We start from the raw sequence: 20,166 nt of genomic DNA on the forward strand, positions 1-20,166 counted from the left end.
AAACACCTGCTGGAGACACTGCGGCTCCAGAGCTGTTCAATGGAACGCATCTCCAGCAAGGCAAAAAGCTGAGGGCAGGGAAACAGCGCAAACGAGTTCTGATTAATCGCTCTATGCTTTTGCATAAAAAACAGGAAAATAATAGGTGACCCTCGGCTATCACAAACATCAAAAGACATATCGTGGCTAGAGTTTAACTTTAACCAATCTAGACCTTAGTTGGGTTTTCTCCACACTGTCCATCTCTCATTGTAATGTAGTGTAAAATAATTTAACCAACAAACTTTAAACAGAGTTTAAACACAGGTTTACTTTGAATCTACTTAAAATACATTTTGTACCTTTCACTTTCCTAGATTTCCTTTCAAGTCCTAGATTTTGCAGTTCCATACACTAAAACATATGCCACGATGTTTAAAGATTACAGATTTAAGACATTAATATATGCTTCAAAAAACTTCAAGGGGCAGGGAAATGACTAGATAATGCTGCCTGTTCCACAGTGAGACATAGATCTCAGCTTCCCTGAAGTAAACTAAATCACTACAAAATGACACTAATAAAACAATGTATCTCATTAGTTTATGAAACTGTTAGTATATGGCCAACTGAGGAGAGTTCAAAGATTCCAATATACTGATATGAATTTTGAAACAGCTGCCTCAGCGAAAAAGCTGCAAGGGTAAATCAATGTCAGGTTTGAACAGTATCAATGTATCTATTACTTATACAGCTAAGCCATTCTCCTAGCCAGTTTTAGTGGCTTCCACCCTGCATACACACATAAGCCGCTGAAATGAATCTTTCTGCGTGACACATTTTTTCTACTCTGCAATCTTGTGGTGTGGTGAAAATGTCATTAGGATGTAAGCCCCAAAAGGTAGACCGGCATTAACATACAGGCAACCCTGGGCAGGGCACCTAGATGGTAGGGGCACCTCTGCCAGGATGTCTGTTGGATTAGTAAGGCGGTATACACGAGGAGGCTCCAAAACCAGAGTTAGCCACAATTGACTCAATGACCTGACTAAACTTTAATTGATCTTAATGGTGTAAAACCAAATAAACACACTGGACAAGTAAAGCAAAAACAAAACCTTATAGCAAGGGTGTTTAACCCTCTCAATGCTGACCCAGTGACTTTGTCAAGTTCTGTGAATAATAGACTTAGAATTATAAGAGGCAAATGAGCCCAATTTCCGAGTTGCTGAGATCCTTGCATACTGTTAAGGGATTTCTGCCAAAGCAATAATTGGGCATTCAGTACTGTTCTGGGATCTCCACCAACTTAAATTAGAAACATGTGTCTGTCATTTTACACTTTAGATACCTCAGGTCTCTTTCTACAGTCCCTTTGGTCTAACTGCTGGTAAAGAGGTTTGGCTGCTCTCAAAGCAAACCCTTGTGGTTTCATTACGTGATATGGTCCTTACATGCATTTTGGCTCATACCCTTTATTATCTTTTAGTCAAGGACTGAATTGTGCCGCACAGATTTTTCTGACTACAACCAGATTTTATGGCTTAAAGGATATGTAATTTAATGTATATATATATATAGAGAGAGAGAGAGAAAGAGAGAGATAAATATATATATATATATATATATATATATATATATATATATATAGTTTAATAAGCTTCTCATAACCGTTATGTCAGTTCATCTTTATAAAAAGCAAGGTGCCCCTCCCCCGTAGGTGCTGGCATGTGCCCTGCTCTCCCTGTCATGACAGCAGTGCTATTGTGACATCATCAGAGCATAATAACCTCACACTGGGCGTGGAGCTTCAGTACTAGAGGAGACAGCAAGCTACTTGTAGTGACTGAACCTCCAGTAGTGCAAAAGATTAGTAAAGAGACTGACTTTTATTTCTTCATTTTGACCCATTTCTCCTCCTGCTTTTGTGATCGCTGAGTGAGGCAAGTCAGGGCAGATATTGTCGCAAAAACAACTGACGAGATGGGGACAACACTAGGCCCCTGGGAATGGATGTGTACCTGCTGCAAAACCACATGTGGCCTATGCCGGCGTGCCTGCCCCTGCGCCTGTTCCTGCAACTGTCCTTGCTCCTGCAAGTGCCCCTGTAAGCGCAAGTGCCCCTGCGACTGCCCCTGCGACTGCCCGCGGGACTGCGACTGCCCTCGCGACTGCCCCTGTGACTGCTCCCGCGATTGCTTGTCAAACCTGTGCCCTGAAGAAGTGAAGGTCGAGGAAGTGAGCGCCGAGGATTACATTGACGAGGACAAAAAGGAGGTGAGAGCCCAACTCCGAGAGGACAACGCGGTGAAATCTTCTCTGAGGAGCTGTGGCGCCTTCACCTTTGGGTTGATTCTCACCGCCATGTATGCGGCCATCGTCCTCTTTGTGAAGAACTATAGCCTGAAGTACTGCATCGTGTCCTCAGTGGTCATCTGCATCCTCCTCACCCTCGGCATGGCCTTCTTCATGAAGATGCGGGTCACAGTGTTCCTTATGCTGCCCCAGCTCTTCTCAATTGAGGGCAAGACCATCGTGCTCCTGGTCGCCTTCTCGCTGGCCTTACAGGGACCTGCAGCCAACACCTTGGAGAATTTCCGGCGCTCATCTGAGTCCGTGTCCTGCGGCGTGGAACTGGCCATGAACCAGACCAAGGAGCTCCTGGAAAAAGTTAAAAGGCCGTTAGTGAGTGCGCTGGATATTCTGAGGAACATCGGCCAGAGGCTGAAAGGAGTGGCCGATCGGGCCAGAAAGTTCTTCAAGACGGTGACAGACGGAGTGAAGCACATCGGACGCGTCCTGCGGAATGTGTGGCGTTTTATCGCCAATATCGGGGAGGTCTGTAACGAGGAACTGGAAGTTCCCTATCTAAAGTGCAGGAAAATATTTGACACGGCACGGAATCAGTGCTTCCAGGTGATGCCATTCTTGTCATTCCTGTGCTACATTGTGGACGCCTTCAAACCGCTGTGTGGACTGGCTAAAACCGCTACAATCCTATGCCTCCTGCCAAAGTATCTCCAGAAATATGTCCGAAAGCATGTGAAAAACCCCATCATCAACATGCTCCGCAACATCAAGGACAAGTTTGAGTTTAACGTGACGGTTATTCACGACTTCGACATAAACCTGAACTCCAGCAAGAGCATCAAGCAGGTGGCAGTCGGCATCATGAGCGAAGTGCAGAGCACACTGAACCCCTATCTGGATGTGCTCAGCATGTTCAGCTATTCAATGACATTTGTTTGCCTCTTCATCTACATCATGGCCGCTCGGTACCAGCGCAAGTACCTCTATGAAGATAACCACGACAATATCTACATAACGCGGTCCTTCATAGAGCTGGACGTGATGAGAGCCAAGCAAGGGCGCAGAACCCTCCTGCCCCTTTCCGCCAGAGAGGCCTACAACTTCATCCTGCCAGGTTCGCTTTACCTGACCAAACGTGAGAGGAAGGGATATTCTTTTGACATCATCAACGTCTTCCGAAATGTTCTGGTGGTCGCATTTATGATGGTGATGGACTTCATCATCTACTGGGTGCTGGACATGGTGTATTACCTGCTGCAAGCGGACGTGGTTGCCAGAGCTCCGGTGACGTTCTCTGTGCTGATCAACGGCTCCGGTTATGCCAGCGAAATCTTCTCCAATGTGGTGTCTGCGTTTGACATCCTTCAGAGAGGGAACTTGACAGTTTTGTCAAAGAAATGCCTAGTCGCTCCGTCCGCCCCAGACTTTAAAGGATACATACTCATAGGTTCAATGTATGGCCTGTGCTTCCTCATTGCGATATTTGGCGTCTACATACGGAGGCTGCAGCGCGTAATCTGTGCCTATTATTACCCATCCCGTGAGCAGGAGCGCATCTGTTTTCTTTACAACAACTTGATAACCAAACGCACAAACATTGAGGACTCCTTGATCAGGAGCGTGAGGATGAATGCAGAGGACGGGGGGCACTCTAGCTTCCTGCAGGTCCTGGCGGCAAAACTCCCCGGGTGCCGCTGGTTTGCCCAGCTGTTGGGCACCAATGAGCAGTACTGCATGGCATGTGCCAAGACAATCACTGGCAGCGAGGGGCAGGACTGCGTGGCCTGCATCACCCCAGGCTGTAAAGGGATGTACTGCAGGGGCTGCTTTGAGATCCTTAATAACATCTGCACAATTTGTATGGCTCCACTGGCATACTCTGAGGCTATCGAAGAGGAGGTCGACTCCAGTGACGAAGAACAGGTCCACCTCTGGATCGATGCCATGAAAACCATTAAGGCTGAAGAGAAAGGAAAGAGGAAGAAGCTGAAAGAGGTTGTGAAGGATCGCCTCAAACAGGTTCTCCGTAGCCAGGGTAGCAGAGCAGCGTTAGGCGAGAAGCTCCTGGAGAAGTATAAGGAGGAGGTCCGTGGCAGGGAGGAAGATGAGAGCTCAGGAATCAGTGAGGTTGAATCCAGTGAGGACTCTGAAGATACAGATTTTGAATATCAGAACTCAACAGAGGACACTGACTCTTCAGATTCTGAGGACCACACGACCCCCCCATTCACAAAGTGGACAGAAGCACGAAGGAAGAGGGATCTGGTCACCCCCGCGCGGCAGAGGCCACCCAGGAGGAGAGGACGGCGGGCGGTGAAGAATGGAGGTGGAAACTAGAATGGAATTCAGAACTATACCCACCCCTTCTTCTACCTAAATTTCCTTTGTAATCCCTTCACCACCAAGTGAATCGGCTTGCATCCTGTTCCTGCTGGTTTAGACCACAGTTTTTTGCGCCTTTCACTCTTAAATAAATTTTGACTTTGGGTTTGGGAAAACAAATAGCAGGTTTCTTTTAAGACATTTTAAATGTTCTTTTTTTATTATTTTTTTAGAAAACGAACAAAAAAGGATTAATACTTCAGGTCTACTGTACGTATTCCTTTCAATATTTAATGTCCCCAGATGTGAGTCGTTACTGCCAACTGAATGCCCAATCCATTCTTATGACAAGCAGATCCAACAGAAGCTAGCACTTTAGGTCAGTATTGCTGACAGTAGATCGTCTATACCTGCTGAATACAGAACTAGACTGATGCATCATTTTCAAAGCCATTCGCATCTGGGAGGTATTTAGTTTTGCTGGCTTTAATCGCCAAATTCACAGGTTTCAGCATCTCTTTAAATGTAATACTTATATTTTAATGCTACCGAAAAATATATAATGGGAAAACTAAAAAGAAAGTTACCCGAATGGTCAATTCCCGCATTCAGATTCAATGGTCATGTTGTAGTATAAGCTGCATAGCATAGTCCCAGATGTTTATGAGTACTAATGTGTACTGCTTCTATTTAAATTGTAGTAGATATGAACATAGGGATAAAAAAAGAAGATGGGGTGCAAGTCACATTTTACCACTCAGTAAATTAAGCCAAACACGCGTATAGATCATTCCCCATTATTATTATTATTATTATTATTATTATCTTTTATTTATATAGCGCCAATAGTTTACGCAGGGCTTACTACAGTACATGAATTCAAGGGATATGACAAGACAAGAATTGACAGAGAGAGCCCTGCTCGCAAGCTTACAATCTTGAGGGAATGGGGTGACAAACATAAGGCACAGAGAAACTGTGAGAGGTAGTGTGATGGTTGTATCAATGACAAGGAAGTTCTAGCAGCTAAGATGGTATGCTTCTCTGAAGAAGTGGGTTTTGAGATGTTTCTTGAATGTCGGGAGGGAGGGAGGGTGAATGCTGAAGGTTCCTTGGGAGTAGATTCCAGAGATATATGGCAGCTCGAGTGAAATCTTGTAGACGGGAAAAGGAAGAGGTGGTAAGTGAGGAGGAGTGCCTTAGCCCATGGGAAGAACGTAGGGATCGAGTAAGAGAGTATTTGCTAATGAGGTCAGAAATGTATGGAGGAACCGTATTATGGATGGCCTTATATGTCAGTACCAGGATTTTAAATGTAATTCTAAAGGCAATTGGGAGCCAGTGGAGGGTTTCACAGAGTGGGGAAGCAGAAGAGGAGCGACGTGCAAGGAAGATAAGGAAGTCCCTCAGACCAGAGGAGGATGTCTGGAGAAAACCAGATCAAGTGAGTGTCCTCAGACCAGAGGAGGATGTCGGGGAGAGGAGTTTAGAGCTAGCAGAGTTGTTAGATATATCTAAAGGAATGTTAAAGTCACCCAGAATAAGGCAGGGGATATTAGGAGAGAGGAAGAAAGGGAGCCAGGCAGTCAAAGAACTGTGAGGTAGGGCCTGGAGGGCGATATATGACAGCAATTTGAAGAGAGAGTGGAGAGAAAAGATGGATTGTGTGAACTTCAAAGCAACAGAATGAGAGGGAGGGAGGGCTTGGTATATGCTGGAAGGTGCAGTCAGGTGAGAGAAGGATGCCTACACCACCACCCTTTCTGCCATCAGGCCTAGGAGTGTGGCATCCTGTTATCTATGAAATCAAAGAGTATTTTGTGTGGGGGGGGGGGGAATCAGAGCTTTTGGCATACAAAGAAGAATGGATCCAGCCCCAAAATACCTTACCAACGATTAATGCATATTAAAGTACATAGGACCTACTTGAATATTTTGGGGTTTTGTTTACGTGAAAGAAAAGGAATAAACACCTGCTGGAGACACTGCGGCTCCAGAGCTGTTCAATGGAACGCATCTCCAGCAAGGCAAAAAGCTGAGGGCAGGGAAACAGCGCAAACGAGTTCTGATTAATCGCTCTATGCTTTTGCATAAAAAACAGGAAAATAATAGGTGACCCTCGGCTATCACAAACATCAAAAGACATATCGTGGCTAGAGTTTAACTTTAACCAATCTAGACCTTAGTTGGGTTTTCTCCACACTGTCCATCTCTCATTGTAATGTAGTGTAAAATAATTTAACCAACAAACTTTAAACAGAGTTTAAACACAGGTTTACTTTGAATCTACTTAAAATACATTTTGTACCTTTCACTTTCCTAGATTTCCTTTCAAGTCCTAGATTTTGCAGTTCCATACACTAAAACATATGCCACGATGTTTAAAGATTACAGATTTAAGACATTAATATATGCTTTAAAAAACTTCAAGGGGCAGGGAAATGACTAGATAATGCTGCCTGTTCCACAGTGAGACATAGATCTCAGCTTCCCTGAAGTAAACTAAATCACTACAAAATGACACTAATAAAACAATGTATCTCATTAGTTTATGAAACTGTTAGTATATGGCCAACTGAGGAGAGTTCAAAGATTCCAATATACTGATATGAATTTTGAAACAGCTGCCTCAGCGAAAAAGCTGCAAGGGTAAATCAATGTCAGGTTTGAACAGTATCAATGTATCTATTACTTATACAGCTAAGCCATTCTCCTAGCCAGTTTTAGTGGCTTCCACCCTGCATACACACATAAGCCGCTGAAATGAATCTTTCTGCGTGACACATTTTTTCTACTCTGCAATCTTGTGGTGTGGTGAAAATGTCATTAGGATGTAAGCCCCAAAAGGTAGACCGGCATTAACATACAGGCAACCCTGGGCAGGGCACCTAGATGGTAGGGGCACCTCTGCCAAGATGTCTGTTGGATTAGTAAGGCGGTATACACGAGGAGGCTCCAAAACCAGAGTTAGCCACAATTGACTCAATGACCTGACTAAACTTTAATTGATCTTAATGGTGTAAAACCAAATAAACACACTGGACAAGTAAAGCAAAAACAAAACCTTATAGCAAGGGTGTTTAACCCTCTCAATGCTGACCCAGTGACTTTGTCAAGTTCTGTGAATAATAGACTTAGAATTATAAGAGGCAAATGAGCCCAATTTCCGAGTTGCTGAGATCCTTGCATACTGTTAAGGGATTTCTGCCAAAGCAATAATTGGGCATTCAGTACTGTTCTGGGATCTCCACCAACTTAAATTAGAAACATGTGTCTGTCATTTTACACTTTAGATACCTCAGGTCTCTTTCTACAGTCCCTTTGGTCTAACTGCTGGTAAAGAGGTTTGGCTGCTCTCAAAGCAAACCCTTGTGGTTTCATTACGTGATATGGTCCTTACATGCATTTTGGCTCATACCCTTTATTATCTTTTAGTCAAGGACTGAATTGTGCCGCACAGATTTTTCTGACTACAACCAGATTTTATGGCTTAAAGGATATGTAATTTAATGTATATATATATAGAGAGAGAGAGAGAGAAAGAGAGAGATAAATATATATATATATATATATATATATATATATATATAGTTTAATAAGCTTCTCATAACCGTTATGTCAGTTCATCTTTATAAAAAGCAAGGTGCCCCTCCCCCGTAGGTGCTGGCATGTGCCCTGCTCTCCCTGTCATGACAGCAGTGCTATTGTGACATCATCAGAGCATAATAACCTCACACTGGGCGTGGAGCTTCAGTACTAGAGGAGACAGCAAGCTACTTGTAGTGACTGAACCTCCAGTAGTGCAAAAGATTAGTAAAGAGACTGACTTTTATTTCTTCATTTTGACCCATTTCTCCTCCTGCTTTTGTGATCGCTGAGTGAGGCAAGTCAGGGCAGATATTGTCGCAAAAACAACTGACGAGATGGGGACAACACTAGGCCCCTGGGAATGGATGTGTACCTGCTGCAAAACCACATGTGGCCTATGCCGGCGTGCCTGCCCCTGCGCCTGTTCCTGCAACTGTCCTTGCTCCTGCAAGTGCCCCTGCAAGCGCAAGTGCCCCTGCGACTGCCCCTGCGACTGCCCGCGGGACTGCGACTGCCCTCGCGACTGCCCCTGTGACTGCTCCCGCGATTGCTTGTCAAACCTGTGCCCTGAAGAAGTGAAGGTCGAGGAAGTGAGCGCCGAGGATTACATTGACGAGGACAAAAAGGAGGTGAGAGCCCAACTCCGAGAGGACAACGCGGTGAAATCTTCTCTGAGGAGCTGTGGCGCCTTCACCTTTGGGTTGATTCTCACCGCCATGTATGCGGCCATCGTCCTCTTTGTGAAGAACTATAGCCTGAAGTACTGCATCGTGTCCTCAGTGGTCATCTGCATCCTCCTCACCCTCGGCATGGCCTTCTTCATGAAGATGCGGGTCACAGTGTTCCTTATGCTGCCCCAGCTCTTCTCAATTGAGGGCAAGACCATCGTGCTCCTGGTCGCCTTCTCACTGGCCTTACAGGGACCTGCAGCCAACACCTTGGAGAATTTCCGGCGCTCATCTGAGTCCGTGTCCTGCGGCGTGGAACTGGCCATGAACCAGACCAAGGAGCTCCTGGAAAAAGTTAAAAGGCCGTTAGTGAGTGCGCTGGATATTCTGAGGAACATCGGCCAGAGGCTGAAAGGAGTGGCCGATCGGGCCAGAAAGTTCTTCAAGACGGTGACAGACGGAGTGAAGCACATCGGACGCGTCCTGCGGAATGTGTGGCGTTTTATCGCCAATATCGGGGAGGTCTGTAACGAGGAACTGGAAGTTCCCTATCTAAAGTGCAGGAAAATATTTGACACGGCACGGAATCAGTGCTTCCAGGTGATGCCATTCTTGTCATTCCTGTGCTACATTGTGGACGCCTTCAAACCGCTGTGTGGACTGGCTAAAACCGCTACAATCCTATGCCTCCTGCCAAAGTATCTCCAGAAATATGTCCGAAAGCATGTGAAAAACCCCATCATCAACATGCTCCGCAACATCAAGGACAAGTTTGAGTTTAACGTGACGGTTATTCACGACTTCGACATAAACCTGAACTCCAGCAAGAGCATCAAGCAGGTGGCAGTCGGCATCATGAGCGAAGTGCAGAGCACACTGAACCCCTATCTGGATGTGCTCAGCATGTTCAGCTATTCAATGACATTTGTTTGCCTCTTCATCTACATCATGGCCGCTCGGTACCAGCGCAAGTACCTCTATGAAGATAACCACGACAATATCTACATAACGCGGTCCTTCATAGAGCTGGACGTGATGAGAGCCAAGCAAGGGCGCAGAACCCTCCTGCCCCTTTCCGCCAGAGAGGCCTACAACTTCATCCTGCCAGGTTCGCTTTACCTGACCAAACGTGAGAGGAAGGGATATTCTTTTGACATCATCAACGTCTTCCGAAATGTTCTGGTGGTCGCATTTATGATGGTGATGGACTTCATCATCTACTGGGTGCTGGACATGGTGTATTACCTGCTGCAAGCGGACGTGGTTGCCAGAGCTCCGGTGACGTTCTCTGTGCTGATCAACGGCTCCGGTTATGCCAGCGAAATCTTCTCCAATGTGGTGTCTGCGTTTGACATCCTTCAGAGAGGGAACTTGACAGTTTTGTCAAAGAAATGCCTAGTCGCTCCGTCCGCCCCAGACTTTAAAGGATACATACTCATAGGTTCAATGTATGGCCTGTGCTTCCTCATTGCGATATTTGGCGTCTACATACGGAGGCTGCAGCGCGTAATCTGTGCCTATTATTACCCATCCCGTGAGCAGGAGCGCATCTGTTTTCTTTACAACAACTTGATAACCAAACGCACAAACATTGAGGACTCCTTGATCAGGAGCGTGAGGATGAATGCAGAGGACGGGGGGCACTCTAGCTTCCTGCAGGTCCTGGCGGCAAAACTCCCCGGGTGCCGCTGGTTTGCCCAGCTGTTGGGCACCAATGAGCAGTACTGCATGGCATGTGCCAAGACAATCACTGGCAGCGAGGGGCAGGACTGCGTGGCCTGCATCACCCCAGGCTGTAAAGGGATGTACTGCAGGGGCTGCTTTGAGATCCTTAATAACATCTGCACAATTTGTATGGCTCCACTGGCATACTCTGAGGCTATCGAAGAGGAGGTCGACTCCAGTGACGAAGAACAGGTCCACCTCTGGATCGATGCCATGAAAACCATTAAGGCTGAAGAGAAAGGAAAGAGGAAGAAGCTGAAAGAGGTTGTGAAGGATCGCCTCAAACAGGTTCTCCGTAGCCAGGGTAGCAGAGCAGCGTTAGGCGAGAAGCTCCTGGAGAAGTATAAGGAGGAGGTCCGTGGCAGGGAGGAAGATGAGAGCTCAGGAATCAGTGAGGTTGAATCCAGTGAGGACTCTGAAGATACAGATTTTGAATATCAGAACTCAACAGAGGACACTGACTCTTCAGATTCTGAGGACCACACGACCCCCCCATTCACAAAGTGGACAGAAGCACGAAGGAAGAGGGATCTGGTCACCCCCGCGCGGCAGAGGCCACCCAGGAGGAGAGGACGGCGGGCGGTGAAGAATGGAGGTGGAAACTAGAATGGAATTCAGAACTATACCCACCCCTTCTTCTACCTAAATTTCCTTTGTAATCCCTTCACCACCAAGTGAATCGGCTTGCATCCTGTTCCTGCTGGTTTAGACCACAGTTTTTTGCGCCTTTCACTCTTAAATAAATTTTGACTTTGGGTTTGGGAAAACAAATAGCAGGTTTCTTTTAAGACATTTTAAATGTTCTTTTTTTATTATTTTTTTAGAAAACGAACAAAAAAGGATTAATACTTCAGGTCTACTGTACGTATTCCTTTCAATATTTAATGTCCCCAGATGTGAGTCGTTACTGCCAACTGAATGCCCAATCCATTCTTATGACAAGCAGATCCAACAGAAGCTAGCACTTTAGGTCAGTATTGCTGACAGTAGATCGTCTATACCTGCTGAATACAGAACTAGACTGATGCATCATTTTCAAAGCCATTCGCATCTGGGAGGTATTTAGTTTTGCTGGCTTTAATCGCCAAATTCACAGGTTTCAGCATCTCTTTAAATGTAATACTTATATTTTAATGCTACCGAAAAATATATAATGGGAAAACTAAAAAGAAAGTTACCCGAATGGTCAATTCCCGCATTCAGATTCAATGGTCATGTTGTAGTATAAGCTGCATAGCATAGTCCCAGATGTTTATGAGTACTAATGTGTACTGCTTCTATTTAAATTGTAGTAGATATGAACATAGGGATAAAAAAAGAAGATGGGGTGCAAGTCACATTTTACCACTCAGTAAATTAAGCCAAACACGCGTATAGATCATTCCCCATTATTATTATTATTATTATTATTATCTTTTATTTATATAGCGCCAATAGTTTACGCAGGGCTTACTACAGTACATGAATTCAAGGGATATGACAAGACAAGAATTGACAGAGAGAGCCCTGCTCGCAAGCTTACAATCTTGAGGGAATGGGGTGACAAACATAAGGCACAGAGAAACTGTGAGAGGTAGTGTGATGGTTGTATCAATGACAAGGAAGTTCTAGCAGCTAAGATGGTATGCTTCTCTGAAGAAGTGGGTTTTGAGATGTTTCTTGAATGTCGGGAGGGAGGGAGGGTGAATGCTGAAGGTTCCTTGGGAGTAGATTCCAGAGATATATGGCAGCTCGAGTGAAATCTTGTAGACGGGAAAAGGAAGAGGTGATAAGTGAGGAGGAGTGCCTTAGCCCATGGGAAGAACGTAGGGATCGAGTAAGAGAGTATTTGCTAATGAGGTCAGAAATGTATGGAGGAACCGTATAATGGATGGCCTTATATGTCAGTACCAGGATTTTAAATGTAATTCTAAAGGCAATTGGGAGCCAGTGGAGGGTTTCACAGAGTGGGGAAGCAGAAGAGGAGCGACGTGCAAGGAAGATAAGGAAGTCCCTCAGACCAGAGGAGGATGTCTGGAGAAAACCAGATCAAGTGAGTGTCCTCAGACCAGAGGAGGATGTCGGGGAGAGGAGTTTAGAGCTAGCAGAGTTGTTAGATATATCTAAAGGAATGTTAAAGTCACCCAGAATAAGGCAGGGGATATTAGGAGAGAGGAAGAAAGGGAGCCAGGCAGTCAAAGAACTGTGAGGTAGGGCCTGGAGGGCGATATATGACAGCAATTTGAAGAGAGAGTGGAGAGAAAAGATGGATTGTGTGAACTTCAAAGCAACAGAATGAGAGGGAGGGAGGGCTTGGTATATGCTGGAAGGTGCAGTCAGGTGAGAGAAGGATGCCTACACCACCACCCTTTCTGCCATCAGGCCTAGGAGTGTGGCATCCTGTTATCTATGAAATCAAAGAGTATTTTGTGTGGTGGGGGGGAATCAGAGCTTTTGGCATACAAAGAAGAATGGATCCAGCCCCAAAATACCTTACCAACGATTAATGCATATTAAAGTACATAGGACCTACTTGAATATTTTGGGGTTTTGTTTACGTGAAAGAAAAGGAATAAACACCTGCTGGAGACACTGCGGCTCCAGAGCTGTTCAATGGAACGCATCTCCAGCAAGGCAAAAAGCTGAGGGCAGGGAAACAGCGCAAACGAGTTCTGATTAATCGCTCTATGCTTTTGCATAAAAAACAGGAAAATAATAGGTGACCCTCGGCTATCACAAACATCAAAAGACATATCGTGGCTAGAGTTTAACTTTAACCAATCTAGACCTTAGTTGGGTTTTCTCCACACTGTCCATCTCTCATTGTAATGTAGTGTAAAATAATTTAACCAACAAACTTTAAACACAGGTTTACTTTGAATCTACTTAAAATACATTTTGTACCTTTCACTTTCCTAGATTTCCTTTCAAGTCCTAGATTTTGCAGTTCCATACACTAAAACATATGCCACGATGTTTAAAGATTACAGATTTAAGACATTAATATATGCTTCAAAAAACTTCAAGGGGCAGGGAAATGACTAGATAATGCTGCCTGTTCCACAGTGAGACATAGATCTCAGCTTCCCTGAAGTAAACTAAATCACTACAAAATGACACTAATAAAACAATGTATCTCATTAGTTTATGAAACTGTTAGTATATGGCCAACTGAGGAGAGTTCAAAGATTCCAATATACTGATATGAATTTTGAAACAGCTGCCTCAGCGAAAAAGCTGCAAGGGTAAATCAATGTCAGGTTTGAACAGTATCAATGTATCTATTACTTATACAGCTAAGCCATTCTCCTAGCCAGTTTTAGTGGCTTCCACCCTGCATACACACATAAGCCGCTGAAATGAATCTTTCTGCGTGACACATTTTTTCTACTCTGCAATCTTGTGGTGTGGTGAAAATGTCATTAGGATGTAAGCCCCAAAAGGTAGACCGGCATTAACATACAGGCAACCCTGGGCAGGGCACCTAGATGGTAGGGGCACCTCTGCCAGGATGTCTGTTGGATTAGTAAGGCGGTATACACGAGGAGGCTCCAAAACCAGAGTTAGCCACAATTGACTCAATGACCTGACTAAACTTTAATTGATCTTAATGGTGTAAAACCAAATAAACACACTGGACAAGTAAAGCAAAAACAAAACCTTATAGCAAGGGTGTTTAACCCTCTCAATGCTGACCCAGTGACTTTGTCAAGTTCTGTGAATAATAGACTTAGAATTATAAGAGGCAAATGAGCCCAATTTCCGAGTTGCTGAGATCCTTGCATACTGTTAAGGGATTTCTGCCAAAGCAATAATTGGGCATTCAGTACTGTTCTGGGATCTCCACCAACTTAAATTAGAAACATGTGTCTGTCATTTTACACTTTAGATACCTCAGGTCTCTTTCTACAGTCCCTTTGGTCTAACTGCTGGTAAAGAGGTTTGGCTGCTCTCAAAGCAAACCCTTGTGGTTTCATTACGTGATATGGTCCTTACATGCATTTTGGCTCATACCCTTTATTATCTTTTAGTCAAGGACTGAATTGTGCCGCACAGATTTTTCTGACTACAACCAGATTTTATGGCTTAAAGGATATGTAATTTAATGTATATATATATATAGAGAGAGAGAGAGAAAGAGAGAGATAAATATATATATATATATATATATATATATATATATATATATAGTTTAATAAGCTTCTCATAACCGTTATGTCAGTTCATCTTTATAAAAAGCAAGGTGCCCCTCCCCCGTAGGTGCTGGCATGTGCCCTGCTCTCCCTGTCATGACAGCAGTGCTATTGTGACATCATCAGAGCATAATAACCTCACACTGGGCGTGGAGCTTCAGTACTAGAGGAGACAGCAAGCTACTTGTAGTGACTGAACCTCCAGTAGTGCAAAAGATTAGTAAAGAGACTGACTTTTATTTCTTCATTTTGACCCATTTCTCCTCCTGCTTTTGTGATCGCTGAGTGAGGCAAGTCAGGGCAGATATTGTCGCAAAAACAACTGACGAGATGGGGACAACACTAGGCCCCTGGGAATGGATGTGTACCTGCTGCAAAACCACATGTGGCCTATGCCGGCGTGCCTGCCCCTGCGCCTGTTCCTGCAACTGTCCTTGCTCCTGCAAGTGCCCCTGCAAGCGCAAGTGCCCCTGCGACTGCCCCTGCGACTGCCCGCGGGACTGCGACTGCCCTCGCGACTGCCCCTGTGACTGCTCCCGCGATTGCTTGTCAAACCTGTGCCCTGAAGAAGTGAAGGTCGAGGAAGTGAGCGCCGAGGATTACATTGACGAGGACAAAAAGGAGGTGAGAGCCCAACTCCGAGAGGACAACGCGGTGAAATCTTCTCTGAGGAGCTGTGGCGCCTTCACCTTTGGGTTGATTCTCACCGCCATGTATGCGGCCATCGTCCTCTTTGTGAAGAACTATAGCCTGAAGTACTGCATCGTGTCCTCAGTGGTCATCTGCATCCTCCTCACCCTCGGCATGGCCTTCTTCATGAAGATGCGGGTCACAGTGTTCCTTATGCTGCCCCAGCTCTTCTCAATTGAGGGCAAGACCATCGTGCTCCTGGTCGCCTTCTCGCTGGCCTTACAGGGACCTGCAGCCAACACCTTGGAGAATTTCCGGCGCTCATCTGAGTCCGTGTCCTGCGGCGTGGAACTGGCCATGAACCAGACCAAGGAGCTCCTGGAAAAAGTTAAAAGGCCGTTAGTGAGTGCGCTGGATATTCTGAGGAACATCGGCCAGAGGCTGAAAGGAGTGGCCGATCGGGCCAGAAAGTTCTTCAAGACGGTGACAGACGGAGTGAAGCACATCGGACGCGTCCTGCGGAATGTGTGGCGTTTTATCGCCAATATCGGGGAGGTCTGTAACGAGGAACTGGAAGTTCCCTATCTAAAGTGCAGGAAAATATTTGACACGGCACGGAATCAGTGCTTCCAGGTGATGCCATTCTTGTCATTCCTGTGCTACATTGTGGACGCCTTCAAACCGCTGTGTGGACTGGCTAAAACCGCTACAATCCTATGCCTCCTGCCAAAGTATCTCCAGAAATATGTCCGAAAGCATGTGAAAAACCCCATCATCAACATGCTCCGCAACATCAAGGACAAGTTTGAGTTTAACGTGACGGTTATTCACGACTTCGACATAAACCTGAACTCCAGCAAGAGCATCAAGCAGGTGGCAGTCGGCATCATGAGCGAAGTGCAGAGCACACTGAACCCCTATCTGGATGTGCTCAGCATGTTCAGCTATTCAATGACATTTGTTTGCCTCTTCATCTACATCATGGCCGCTCGGTACCAGCGCAAGTACCTCTATGAAGATAACCACGACAATATCTACATAACGCGGTCCTTCATAGAGCTGGACGTGATGAGAGCCAAGCAAGGGCGCAGAACCCTCCTGCCCCTTTCCGCCAGAGAGGCCTACAACTTCATCCTGCCAGGTTCGCTTTACCTGACCAAACGTGAGAGGAAGGGATATTCTTTTGACATCATCAACGTCTTCCGAAATGTTCTGGTGGTCGCATTTATGATGGTGATGGACTTCATCATCTACTGGGTGCTGGACATGGTGTATTACCTGCTGCAAGCGGACGTGGTTGCCAGAGCTCCGGTGACGTTCTCTGTGCTGATCAACGGCTCCGGTTATGCCAGCGAAATCTTCTCCAATGTGGTGTCTGCGTTTGACATCCTTCAGAGAGGGAACTTGACAGTTTTGTCAAAGAAATGCCTAGTCGCTCCGTCCGCCCCAGACTTTAAAGGATACATACTCATAGGTTCAATGTATGGCCTGTGCTTCCTCATTGCGATATTTGGCGTCTACATACGGAGGCTGCAGCGCGTAATCTGTGCCTATTATTACCCATCCCGTGAGCAGGAGCGCATCTGTTTTCTTTACAACAACTTGATAACCAAACGCACAAACATTGAGGACTCCTTGATCAGGAGCGTGAGGATGAATGCAGAGGACGGGGGGCACTCTAGCTTCCTGCAGGTCCTGGCGGCAAAACTCCCCGGGTGCCGCTGGTTTGCCCAGCTGTTGGGCACCAATGAGCAGTACTGCATGGCATGTGCCAAGACAATCACTGGCAGCGAGGGGCAGGACTGCGTGGCCTGCATCACCCCAGGCTGTAAAGGGATGTACTGCAGGGGCTGCTTTGAGATCCTTAATAACATCTGCACAATTTGTATGGCTCCACTGGCATACTCTGAGGCTATCGAAGTCGACCTGACTCCAGTGACGAAGAACAGGTCCACCTCTGGATCGATGCCATGAAAACCATTAAGGCTGAAGAGAAAGGAAAGAGGAAGAAGCTGAAAGAGGTTGTGAAGGATCGCCTCAAACAGGTTCTCCGTAGCCAGGGTAGCAGAGCAGCGTTAGGCGAGAAGCTCCTGGAGAAGTATAAGGAGGAGGTCCGTGGCAGGGAGGAAGATGAGAGCTCAGGAATCAGTGAGGTTGAATCCAGTGAGGACTCTGAAGATACAGATTTTGAATATCAGAACTCAACAGAGGACACTGACTCTTCAGATTCTGAGGACCACACGACCCCCCCATTCACAAAGTGGACAGAAGCACGAAGGAAGAGGGATCTGGTCACCCCCGCGCGGCAGAGGCCACCCAGGAGGAGAGGACGGCGGGCGGTGAAGAATGGAGGTGGAAACTAGAATGGAATTCAGAACTATACCCACCCCTTCTTCTACCTAAATTTCCTTTGTAATCCCTTCACCACCAAGTGAATCGGCTTGCATCCTGTTCCTGCTGGTTTAGACCACAGTTTTTTGCGCCTTTCACTCTTAAATAAATTTTGACTTTGGGTTTGGGAAAACAAATAGCAGGTTTCTTTTAAGACATTTTAAATGTTCTTTTTTTATTATTTTTTTAGAAAACGAACAAAAAAGGATTAATACTTCAGGTCTACTGTACGTATTCCTTTCAATATTTAATGTCCCCAGATGTGAGTCGTTACTGCCAACTGAATGCCCAATCCATTCTTATGACAAGCAGATCCAACAGAAGCTAGCACTTTAGGTCAGTATTGCTGACAGTAGATCGTCTATACCTGCTGAATACAGAACTAGACTGATGCATCATTTTCAAAGCCATTCGCATCTGGGAGGTATTTAGTTTTGCTGGCTTTAATCGCCAAATTCACAGGTTTCAGCATCTCTTTAAATGTAATACTTATATTTTAATGCTACCGAAAAATATATAATGGGAAAACTAAAAAGAAAGTTACCCGAATGGTCAATTCCCGCATTCAGATTCAATGGTCATGTTGTAGTATAAGCTGCATAGCATAGTCCCAGATGTTTATGAGTACTAATGTGTACTGCTTCTATTTAAATTGTAGTAGATATGAACATAGGGATAAAAAAAGAAGATGGGGTGCAAGTCACATTTTACCACTCAGTAAATTAAGCCAAACACGCGTATAGATCATTCCCCATTATTATTATTATTATTATTATTATCTTTTATTTATATAGCGCCAATAGTTTACGCAGGGCTTACTACAGTACATGAATTCAAGGGATATGACAAGACAAGAATTGACAGAGAGAGCCCTGCTCGCAAGCTTACAATCTTGAGGGAATGGGGTGACAAACATAAGGCACAGAGAAACTGTGAGAGGTAGTGTGATGGTTGTATCAATGACAAGGAAGTTCTAGCAGCTAAGATGGTATGCTTCTCTGAAGAAGTGGGTTTTGAGATGTTTCTTGAATGTCGGGAGGGAGGGAGGGTGAATGCTGAAGGTTCCTTGGGAGTAGATTCCAGAGATATATGGCAGCTCGAGTGAAATCTTGTAGACGGGAAAAGGAAGAGGTGGTAAGTGAGGAGGAGTGCCTTAGCCCATGGGAAGAACGTAGGGATCGAGTAAGAGAGTATTTGCTAATGAGGTCAGAAATGTATGGAGGAACCGTATTATGGATGGCCTTATATGTCAGTACCAGGATTTTAAATGTAATTCTAAAGGCAATTGGGAGCCAGTGGAGGGTTTCACAGAGTGGGGAAGCAGAAGAGGAGCGACGTGCAAGGAAGATAAGGAAGTCCCTCAGACCAGAGGAGGATGTCTGGAGAAAACCAGATCAAGTGAGTGTCCTCAGACCAGAGGAGGATGTCGGGGAGAGGAGTTTAGAGCTAGCAGAGTTGTTAGATATATCTAAAGGAATGTTAAAGTCACCCAGAATAAGGCAGGGGATATTAGGAGAGAGGAAGAAAGGGAGCCAGGCAGTCAAAGAACTGTGAGGTAGGGCCTGGAGGGCGATATATGACAGCAATTTGAAGAGAGAGTGGAGAGAAAAGATGGATTGTGTGAACTTCAAAGCAACAGAATGAGAGGGAGGGAGGGCTTGGTATATGCTGGAAGGTGCAGTCAGGTGAGAGAAGGATGCCTACACCACCACCCTTTCTGCCATCAGGCCTAGGAGTGTGGCATCCTGTTATCTATGAAATCAAAGAGTATTTTGTGTGGGGGGGGGGAATCAGAGCTTTTGGCATACAAAGAAGAATGGATCCAGCCCCAAAATACCTTACCAACGATTAATGCATATTAAAGTACATAGGACCTACTTGAATATTTTGGGGTTTTGTTTACGTGAAAGAAAAGGAATAAACACCTGCTGGAGACACTGCGGCTCCAGAGCTGTTCAATGGAACGCATCTCCAGCAAGGCAAAAAGCTGAGGGCAGGGAAACAGCGCAAACGAGTTCTGATTAATCGCTCTATGCTTTTGCATAAAAAACAGGAAAATAATAGGTGACCCTCGGCTATCACAAACATCAAAAGACATATCGTGGCTAGAGTTTAACTTTAACCAATCTAGACCTTAGTTGGGTTTTCTCCACACTGTCCATCTCTCATTGTAATGTAGTGTAAAATAATTTAACCAACAAACTTTAAACAGAGTTTAAACACAGGTTTACTTTGAATCTACTTAAAATACATTTTGTACCTTTCACTTTCCTAGATTTCCTTTCAAGTCCTAGATTTTGCAGTTCCATACACTAAAACATATGCCACGATGTTTAAAGATTACAGATTTAAGACATTAATACCGTATTTGCTCGATTATA

At 45.2% G+C, this 20,166-nt stretch overlaps 3 protein-coding genes across 3 annotated transcripts; all 3 read left to right on the top strand.

Moving 5' to 3' along the window:
- The first annotated feature begins 1,962 nt into the window (after positions 1-1,962).
- LOC128484021 (DC-STAMP domain-containing protein 2-like) lies at positions 1,963-4,626 on the top strand. Its single transcript, XM_053460341.1, has one exon. The coding sequence runs from the start codon at positions 1,963-1,965 to the stop codon at positions 4,624-4,626; it is 2,664 nt and encodes an 887-aa protein (XP_053316316.1).
- A 3,908-nt stretch (positions 4,627-8,534) lies between these two features.
- On the top strand, positions 8,535-11,198 carry LOC128484022 (DC-STAMP domain-containing protein 2-like). Its single transcript, XM_053460342.1, has one exon. The coding sequence runs from the start codon at positions 8,535-8,537 to the stop codon at positions 11,196-11,198; it is 2,664 nt and encodes an 887-aa protein (XP_053316317.1).
- A 3,896-nt stretch (positions 11,199-15,094) lies between these two features.
- On the top strand, positions 15,095-17,368 carry LOC128484023 (DC-STAMP domain-containing protein 2-like). Its single transcript, XM_053460343.1, has one exon. It carries the CDS (start codon positions 15,095-15,097, stop codon positions 17,366-17,368), a length of 2,274 nt encoding a protein of 757 aa, XP_053316318.1.
- The last annotated feature ends 2,798 nt before the right edge of the window (positions 17,369-20,166 follow it).

Source organism: Spea bombifrons, chromosome 3 (genome assembly GCF_027358695.1).
Source record: "Spea bombifrons isolate aSpeBom1 chromosome 3, aSpeBom1.2.pri, whole genome shotgun sequence".
Classification (NCBI taxonomy): domain Eukaryota; kingdom Metazoa; phylum Chordata; class Amphibia; order Anura; family Pelobatidae; genus Spea; species Spea bombifrons.